Genomic DNA, 10287 nt, shown 5'->3' with positions numbered 1-10287 from the left:
TAAAGAAAGTCAAATGATTCATTTATTAAATATATATATAATGTGCATAACTTCAATCAAATTCCATTTTCAGGTTCTTACAAAGATGACGTTCACAAGAGCAGTCCTATTTCACCCTGTTTGTATTGCTTATTTAAGTTGCATTAAAAACAAACATAACAGAATATGTTAGAGTGCTCTCTAAACATAGTTACATGACAAACTCCTTGCAGGGTGTACACAAAATCCCGTTTGAGTACTGAATACCAAACTAAAAATAAATAGACTAATGTACTATTTATATGCACAGAAGTGGGAGGAACCTGAACTTGATCTCAAGAGACGCAAACTTGGCTGCTTCATTGAAACCCCACCCAGGTCATTCAGCTTATCTGTTCCAAATAAATATTCCAAGCAGCTCGGTTTTAGGCCAGTCCTTTGACAGCCTGTGGAGACATGACACATATTATGTTATTTCTGAGTGTGAATCATGACATAGAAACTAACCTCTTGAACATTACTTACTTATTCATAAAAGTGACTCTTTTATAAGTTGACCACTGATTCTTCATAAGATCACAGAGTTTCTCTTTGTCAGTGGTTCCTGAGTAACCAAATGAAATATGATCCCGATATTCTCCTACTACCCCACAAAAGCTTTGGTTGGGAGTGCCAGTCATGTTCTGCACAGGTTGTTTAATCCAAATATCCCTCAAACACATCCAGTTCAGTGTCCGTGTCGTAGGGAATGGAAGCTGGATCAGACAGGACCCCTAAATCCACCAGCGCCTGGTCCATATCCTCCGGCAGGAATACTATCCCTACATTAAGGACTATGTATTCCATTAAAAATGCATAGTAGAGAATTAAAACATTCACAAAAAACAGGCCGAGATAAAACATATATGGAAGCTCGGTGATGAATGACTCCACTAAATCGAACTGAGAGTAAACCGACTGTGTCATAGAACCCAACACATGTGATTCTGTCCTATAGAGTAGACTTTGAGTGCATAAAGCATTGAATCACAGAGATTACACGAGACAGATCAGTGTGCATGCATTCATTTCATTCACAACCGTGTTGATGCGCATAACATCTGCCCTAACATCAGACACTGTTTTCAACACAGGTAAAGTATGTTTTCAAAATACAACAAAAAAAGTTAATGATCTTTTAGAAGCTTATATATCAACCACACGTTCACAAGTCAGAAATCGCAGGCATCTGTCACTGTAGCTGCTGTATGCATTTCCACAAAGCTGACGGTGCAGTTCTGCAGCGCTCTCCTTTAATGCTACGATTTAAAGACTTTAAATAAAGTCTAAAATAAAAGACTAGGAAAACAGTGGCATTGTCCATTAAGAGCTTACTGGATTGTCCTAAACAGCCCGAGTCATTGAACAACACACATAAAGCCCACTCCTTCCGATTCTTTGTCTTGTATGAACTTCTGATGGCTCGTTGGTTAAAACATTCATCTTCCAATATCCGTCTGTTTTATTAAACACCCGACGTTTTAGCAGCCTTCTGGCGTTACGGCAAACAAATACTGAATCATTTAAAAGACCGATGGCCCAAACTCAAAACCTTAGTGAGCCATCTGGAAGCTATGCGAAGACTTGCAACGCGTGAAAAACAAAAACAAATGTCGCTTTCTGATGACGTCTCCAAAACTGCTGCGTACGCGTGCGCGGGAAATTGAGTTTATTGTAGTCTGACGCTGTAATTGAAGTCCATTACATAAATGGCTTTGCTGAACTACATATCCCATATTTTCATATTATCTGCGGTTTTGTGGGCTGTCATGAACGCTAGGTCAGGTATGTTTTCATGTGAGGTTTCTAGGCCTTCTCTGCGGCGGATATGGATTCATTCGCCTGGCTTATTTAGTTAACAACCTAGATATTTATATATAATAACACACACACACACAAAAATGTTTGGCCGTTCAAGGAGTTGGGTCGGAGGACAGGCGAAGTCCAAGAACATTCACTCGTTGGACCATTTAAAGTAAGTTTGGAGCAGCTAATACGTTAGCCTGCTCTGCTCGTGCAGGTTCATTTTGTGCCCGTAGATTAGTCAGTGTTTGTCATTGCTCTGTAAAATCATTTGGTAAATCAATTTCTTTTAGACTGTTGAAACATTTACATGTCGGGGTTTGTTTATTTGCGGTGTTATGCTAACGCATAGATTCATGTATAAGTAGGGGCTCACTAGGTGTTTGTCAGGTTACGCTGGTTGGAGTCTTATATGCATTTAAATGTTTAATACATAAATAGTCACTTTATTAAAACTCACAAAAATACTGCAGTATACTTTATAGCAAACTGTTGTGAAAATCCTATGTACCGTACCTTACCGTAGTAAACAGTAAAGTACACTACAGGTTTTTTCCCGAGTACTATTTCTGTATAACGTTAGTTAATAGTACACTATACTTTACTTCTGTGTACTAATAATTTCTTGTAAATGCTAAAGTATGGTAAATAATATACTACAGTATTTATCTTGTAGGAATTGTACAACTGCTCCAAGGTTAAATGTGTGTTGAACTCTAAATTGTAATCTATGTGCTTTCAATCAAAATAAATTTGCATTCTTAATTTAATGTTTTATATAATTTCTAGGTACATGTATCATGTTCTGACGAAAAACACAACTGTGACTGATCACAACAGGAACTTGTTGGTAGAAACCATTCGATCCATTACTGAGATTCTTATCTGGGGAGATCAGAATGACAGCTCTGTGTTTGAGTGAGTTCTTGTTGTAACACATGTAATTGCACGATTAATGCACTCGTATAAATTCACATCATATATATGGTAGTCATGACACAAAAAAAACACAAGTCACTCTGTTTTTCTAGCTTCTTTTTGGAGAAGAACATGTTTGCATTTTTTCTCAACATACTACGGCAGAAGTCCGGGCGTTATGTGTGCGTCCAGCTTTTGCAAACGCTTAATATTCTTTTTGAGAACATTAGTCATGAGACGTCTCTTTGTGAGTACACTTTTTTTAAAATTATGGCATTTCATAAGAAACATCATGTATTTATATTCTTAATCTTTTTTTTTCACTTTTTCTCTAGATTACTTGCTCTCCAATAATCATGTCAATTCCATCATTGTGCATAAATTTGACTTTTCCGATGAGGAAATTATGGCCTACTATATCTCCTTTTTAAAGACTTTGTCTCTGAAACTCAACAATCACACAGTTCACTTCTTCTACAATGAGGTAAGAGACGCATTTCCAGGGGCAACTGTCAATTTTGAAATGACTGTTGATATACTGATAACTGTAGGGGGCTTTTGGTTGTGGCGGGCCTCACATTCTGTGTGTGATAGACTAGTGCATTTACAGGAAGAGCTGACACCTCACGGTGACTTTGTAAAATTGTATTTCCTGTTCATGCAACCCAGTACTTGAGCAATTATGTTTCTTTCATTTCGGATATATGCAATCCAACTGTGAGTTTATAACTCATTTTACGAGAACTTTAAAGGATAAAAGCATGGGAAAATCTTTCAGGGCTTCTTTGTATAGGGGGAAGTTATTGGTGTACTGTAAATGGTTCACTGCCATGTGTTCTTTATTCCTTGGCACCTTTGATGGTAGTTTATCATTGGTGTCAGGAATAGAGAAGGCCTGGATAGAAGGATTTGCTTTATGAGAGATCTGATGCTGCAATTTATATGCACATTGATGGTATATGCATTTTATTAATGTTAAATTAAAAATTGGTAAAGTGCACTTTTTTACAGAGTTATGTGAAGCAATGCAGGTTTTTTGCAGAAATATATATAAAAAAAAAAATATATATATATATAAACTGCCACCTGTTTGTGAGTAACAACAGGGTGCTGCAGGGATGGCGTATTTTGTAGGCCAACCCGGAAGTTAATGGGTTCCCTTGCAAAAAAGCCCATACATTTTTCCTGTAGTCTTTTGGATTATTAGAAAAAATAAGCTCTGTGTTTAACAAAAGTTAAAGACACTTATACATATAAAAAGCAGAGTTTGGATTTCAAAAATTATAAAAGTTGTGTTCATCTGTGAAGATTGTTGGACAAAACGTGTAAATGTCATAACATTTTCTTACAAACAGGGCTTATATTTTGCAATGATCCAAAAGTCTTTGGGAAAAATAAATGCCTTTTTGCAAGGGAAACAATGTGCCCACTAACTTGGGGGTTTGCCTACAAAAAAGTCATTCCTGCGGCACTCTATTGCATCTTGTAAAAATAAACAACCTAAAACATTTTTTTATGTGTGAACTAAATCAAACAATCATTCCTTACTTTAACCATTTTTAATGACAATATATTATCTTTAACTGCTGAATATATCACTAAGTCATGTTAAAAATAATAGGGACAAGTTCATGAACCTACAGTTTTATATATATGTAGAGACATATTTGGGTATGAGATATGATGCATGAAGCTATCTTAGAAGAAGTTAGCGATCATGTCTTCATTGTGACCAAGTATTATTATTTAAGTATTATTAACATTATAACGTTAAGTTTATTTTTGTTGCACTTTTTACAATGTTGCATTTTCAAAACTCCTTTACATGAAAAGAAATCACAGAAAATTGAATAATTATTAATATGTTCTCCATAAAATATCATAATAATAGAATATACACTGTCAGAAATAAAGGTACAAAACTGTACCTTTTCTGTCACTGGGGCTGTACCCTAAGTTTCCGTTTGATACCTTTACAGGAATACAAAACAGAACCTTACCTTAAGTAACCTAACCAGTACCTTTAGTACCCTACATTGTTAGAAAAAAATCAAAATATGTACCCTAACTGGGGCAGCACCCTTTAAAAATGCAATTGTATGGACCATTAGGTACAGATATGTACAGGTAAAAAATTTGTATCAATATGTACCTTTGAGATACTAATATGAATTTTTGAGGTACTAATAAGCTCTCTTTGGTCCCAGAATGTACTTCTGAGGTACTTAAATGAAATCCTTAGGTGCAAAGCTGTACTTTTTGAAAGGGTACAGCCCCAGTGACAGAAAAGGTACAGTTTCGTACCTTTATTTCTGAGAGTGTATGGTATTATTGCACATTTTATTGTCTTAAACCAAGACAGCATGTGATGTCCATCCAAATGGACATTGCGTCTTAAAGGGTTAATGCCACTAGTTGCAGCTCTCCTCTCTCTGAGCTAATCCTCCTAGTTGACGGCCTTGCTCTCTGTCTCCCATGCTTTCAGCACACTAATGATTTTGCCCTGTATACGGAGGCCATTAAGTTTTTCAACCATCCAGAGAGCATGGTCAGGATCGCAGTCAGGACGATCACACTCAATGTGTACAAAGGTAAGTAGATACCTGACTCTGCACCGCTGCGGCCGGGCGAATCTTTGTCTCTCTGCTGTCATTCGCTCTGTCTTGCCACTGATGCATGGGCATGCTGGCGCTGCTCTTCGCCATCTGTGAGTAACACGCATTTGCATTTAGTGATCAGTGCAGCCTGCTGACTGTACACACATGGACAGATGGACGCGCTGGGGTTTTTACCCATGTACTATGCTCACATGCATTTCATTGAGGAAAAGTGAAAGGGCTTTTGCTGATATGTCTTGAGCTTATACAGTATATTAATTATTTTTCCTTTCTTGAATAACTGGCATCTTACTAATTCCTAATATCTGCTTGATGCTTGCCATTGAATTGTGGTTGTCTTTTAGTCTATCAGTTAGTCCCAGTAGAGTTACAGTAGAGTTTGCTGGTTCAATGTTGTCCGAATGTGCATACAGTGGTAGGGGTTGACTGATTATCGACACCGATATTAGCATTTTATGGATATCTAACGCTGTCTTATGGCAATTCGTACATATATTTTATGTAGTGGCTAATTCGTATTAATTCATACAACCACATTCGTACATTTTTATTAGGGCTGGAAAAATAAATAAAAGTGATTTTTGCATAATATATGTGTTTGCACTGTGTGTAATTATTGTGTATATATAACCACACACACATACATATATTCATGTCAGATTTTTTTATTTATACATCGATTTTTTTTATATATATATAATATAGAATATATAAAAATATAAATAAATATATATATATATATATATATATACATACATATACATATACATATACATATACATATACATATACATATACATATACATATACATATACATATACATATATATACATATATATATATATACATATATATATATATACATATACATATATATATATATATATATATATATATATATATATATATATATATATACATATATATATATACATATATATATATACATATATATATATATATATACATATACATACATACACACACACACACACACATGTGTAAATGTTTCTTAAATACATACATGAATGTGTTTGTATTTATATGTACATAATAATTACACACACAGCACACACTCATATATTATGCCAAAAATCACTTTTATTTTGTGTGCGATTAATCTTTTCCCAGCCCTAATTTTTATACTAATTTCTTTTGCCCCTGTCATGTGTGGGTTAGGGGTGGGGTTTCGTTGTGTTTTTTTACATTGTACTTCATATGATTTCATGGTCAATTTGTTAAATACGTATAAGTTCTTGTGAGATCAAGCTGGGTTTTCGTTATCTGTAATTTTCAAAACCGATTTGTTAATAATATTTTGTAAATAACAAGATTTATAAATACTCTGATGAAACTCACCACTCACCACCGCCCATTTGATTTGTTGGGAGTCACGTATCCGTCACTTTTTAGGTTGTTGTTGTTGATATGTTTAATATTATATAATTAATGTTATTTAAACATTATACATTGATAGTTTGTCTTTTTTTATTTTTAATAATCTAAATATTAAGCATTGGCCCTGAAAAACACATATCGGTCGACCCCTATACAGCGGCCCACTTTCCACATAAGGTCACAAATAAAACATGAGTGTGATTGCTTTGGATAGCAAATATCAAAGTCTCATCTGCAAATGAATTTTTTTTAGACTAACTTCACTTCCGTTTTTAGCAGATGCTTTTAACAGACTTGTTTAAAGGTCATTTTTAGTTGATGTATATAAAGTCAGTTGCACTTAAATTCACACATGCATCCTAAAATAGTAACTGTGAATAATGCAAATTTTATGTTTGACAACTAGAAAGTAATTTCTAGTGAAAGATATGCTATTTTTACAGTAAATGCACAAATAAATCAACTTGATATTTTGGTATCCAATGCAATATGTTTTCAAAAATTAACCAAATGAATTATGGTTTGACGGTATGCAGTAGTTGTTGTGGCAGATCGCATGCATAATTCCACTGGATTGTGGATTAAATGAATTGCAAATAAAGACACTAATTGTCAAAGTAATTGGTCTGTATTGCCTTTGTAGTTTTAGCATGCCCCGGCAGTTTAATGTGGCTGGCCGTTGTGTCTCATGGGTAGTACTATTGTGGGGCTGTTTCTTAAAAGCTCTTGTGCAAGTTTAGTTTAGCCACTAGGTGGTGTAATGGTTACATCTCTAGGCCTTTAAGGCAAGAGCTCAACTAGGTAAATCCCTTCATGCTGTTAACCCTTTGTCTGTTCTTCCCCTCTCCTTCTATGGTGACTCCTGTGTGCCTTATTCCAGTGTCATGTAAGTTGTTTAAATTCAGAACTTTACTGTTTCTTTTATTTTCTTGTGCCACTTATATTGCATGTTCAATTTGATTCTGTTGTGAACACAATGTGTGTGTGCAAAGTTATAAAATTATTCACAGATAAAATTTTAATATTTATATAATTTGTACAGTCATTTATTTAAACTTTTTTTTGTCGTTTTGATTGCGATTTTGTGTTTTCAAGTTAATTAATTGATGTATTTTTTATGGACACGACCCACAGCACCCTAGCTTTGTAACACCGGTTTGCATCAGAAGGTGCCACTCATATTATATACTTTAGTTACTATTTTTTGAAATGCACACAGATATTTTTGGTCAGTGTGTAATGCCAAGTATAAAACTTGTTTATCATATAGGATCAAATATAGTTTAGCTCCTGCTTCTGTAGTGGTTCATGTTGCTTAGGAAGCATCATTTAACACTCTTAACATCTGACCAGCTGCCTCTAGTGGTTTAATAAAGACTGTTGGGCGTCACTGTGTCTGCTGTGGTTTCATTAAGTTATTACTACACCTAAGTTTGTCTGTATTCCAATCCCTCTGCCCGTGGTCAAGTAACATGCAACTTTCATCTTGCCTTGTAGTGGACAACCAGCACATGCTGCATTACATCCGGGACAAAACAGCCGTGCCCTATTTCTCCAACTTGGTCTGGTTTATAGGCAGCCACGTCATTGAACTGGACAAGTGTGTGCAGACCGATAAAGAGTATGAACATTTAAAAAGACACTTTGCTGGAAGACCTTATTTCAGAATAGAAAGGAAGATGATTGACTTAATAGAATTTAACATTTTATGTGCAATTCATCTCCACACCACTAGGTGCCGCCATAGACCAGAGTTGATAAGAGAATTTGCAATAGGCTACAATAGGGCAATTGAATTTTGATGATACACAACGTAGCCTAATTAGCAACTCAGGTGATTTTTTTTTTTTTAACTCCCTCTGTCTACATCAGACATACGAATAGAGGAAAACTGAGCGACTTGGTAGCCGAGCACTTGGACCATCTTCACTATCTGAATGACATCCTCATCATCAACTGCGAGTTTCTTAATGATGTGCTGACTGACCATCTGCTCAACCGTCTCTTCCTGCCCCTGTATGTGTACTCTCTAGTCAGCCAAGAACAGGTGAGTCTCCGCCATTTGCACACACTACACGTATAAAACGTAAAAAATAGGACAGGTTTGAGTTTGGCATAAAAATTACGAGCTTGGATCCCTGCCCTCCGAAAGCATGCCAAATTTGCTCTATTATCATATTTGCTTACATGTTACAGCAAAGTTGTGAAATGAAAAAAATAAATAATAATATAAACATTAATTAATACTATAGCATGTGTGTATATAGTGATATATCATTATTTTTACTGTATCTATCAAGTACAAACTGTCCAAGATGCATCATCTTGCATTATCACAGTCCCAATCTTTCTTTTTCAGTCAGAAGAGCGCAAGATTAACCCTCAGGTGTCACTTTACCTGCTATCACAGGTACAGAAATGTGTACACGGCTTCGGCTCAGTGTTTTGTTAAGACTTGCAGTGTGAACTCTCTCAGTGGGGTCGAATTTTGAATAAACTGATAAGTTATGGTGCCTCACTGTCTCTAGGTGTTCCTGATTATCCATTACCGGCCACTTGTCAACTCCCTGGCCGATGTGGTTCTGAATGGAGATCTGTCCGTGTTCTCCTTGCAGACGGAGCAGAGTGCCCAAAAAGGTTTGGTGAGTACATCTGCTTTTTGGCACCTTCACCTGGATGCTTGCAAGAACTGTTATGATGCATCTGGAGGGCCATTTCCACTGTGTTTTAGCAGCAAAGTCCCTAAAGTTCATTCTTTTTCCAAAAGAGATGGCAATACTGGTGACAATGATAGCTGCTGATGATATGACAGGGTTGAATTTTAATCTAAACCATTGAAATTTTTATTGAAAGTGCATTCAAGCTATTTTTTATGTGTGATTCCTGGATTTGATTCTATTTGCATTACCAATGCAATCGTTTAACAAGTGGGCTACAGAAACACTATTTTATGCAAGTTTAAAGTGACACAATGCAGCAACTTGGTACCTCCAGCAATTTAATCACTGTTTGTTTAAACGCACCTTTGATCTCAGTGCTGTGGTGTAATGATTTAAGGGGGTCGCACACCGGACGAGAAGCGTAGCATTGCGTCGAGTCTAGGACAACTCTGAGGTATTGTACACCGGATGTGCAGATTAAATAGCGCGAGCTTAGTCAGATAGCATCTACTTCAAAATGCAAAATATGTGTTAGCAGCCAGTGTTAATCACTAACGATTTGGGACAAATATGATGTCATTTAATGTTAAATGTTAAATTTAATGTCTGTGAGTCGCGCGACAGGGATTTGATCAGCGTCCTGAGTCACAGCGGACATCCGGCGTATCGAAGTCGGATCGGTAATGGAAAAAGTATCAACCCACCCCTAATTATTTGATAATAAATGTGGATAATAATTGATAGTATTAATAGTTGTTCAGTCTTTATAAGTTGTTTAGTCAGTGCTAAATGGGTTATGTGCCAACATCAATGTCACACTGAATGGCCAAACTTTCCTCTACCCAGCATATGTCAGCACAGTTTCACAGTG

At 35.9% G+C, this 10287-nt stretch overlaps 2 protein-coding genes across 5 annotated transcripts in view; one reads left to right on the top strand and one right to left on the bottom strand.

The window, feature by feature from the left end:
• Positions 1 to 8: 8 nt before the first annotated feature.
• On the bottom strand, positions 9 to 1649 carry dexi (Dexi homolog (mouse)). The gene is made up of 2 exons (XM_065273835.2): positions 505 to 1649; positions 9 to 425 (listed from the first exon to the last, which is right to left on the bottom strand). The coding sequence occupies exon 1, from the start codon at positions 943 to 945 to the stop codon at positions 676 to 678; it is 270 nt and encodes an 89-aa protein (XP_065129907.2). The 5' UTR covers positions 946 to 1649; the 3' UTR covers positions 9 to 425; positions 505 to 675.
• Positions 1650 to 1779: 130 nt separating this feature from the next.
• clec16a (C-type lectin domain containing 16A) overlaps positions 1780 to 10287 on the top strand; it is a 58758-nt gene continuing 50250 nt past the window's right edge. For 2 of the 4 annotated variants that reach the window (XM_073813920.1, XM_073813919.1), the window contains exons 1-9: positions 1783 to 1993; positions 2611 to 2739; positions 2853 to 2986; positions 3075 to 3223; positions 5225 to 5330; positions 8254 to 8377; positions 8629 to 8803; positions 9116 to 9166; positions 9285 to 9398. In XM_073813920.1, the coding sequence (XP_073670021.1) occupies positions 1920 to 1993; positions 2611 to 2739; positions 2853 to 2986; positions 3075 to 3223; positions 5225 to 5330; positions 8254 to 8377; positions 8629 to 8803; positions 9116 to 9166; positions 9285 to 9398 (1056 nt within the window). In that variant the 5' untranslated portion in view covers positions 1783 to 1919. Of the gene's footprint in view, positions 1994 to 2610; positions 2740 to 2852; positions 2987 to 3074; positions 3224 to 5224; positions 5331 to 7417; positions 7643 to 8253; positions 8378 to 8628; positions 8804 to 9115; positions 9167 to 9284; positions 9399 to 10287 lie in introns of those variants that run through there. The other 2 variants (XM_073813921.1, XM_065279286.2) reach the window with 2 other exon arrangements.

This window comes from Paramisgurnus dabryanus, chromosome 3 (assembly GCF_030506205.2).
Source record: "Paramisgurnus dabryanus chromosome 3, PD_genome_1.1, whole genome shotgun sequence".
NCBI lineage: Eukaryota > Metazoa > Chordata > Actinopteri > Cypriniformes > Cobitidae > Paramisgurnus > Paramisgurnus dabryanus.
Note: the sequence above shows the minus strand (reverse complement) of the source record. Positions and strands in the feature narration are given on the sequence as shown.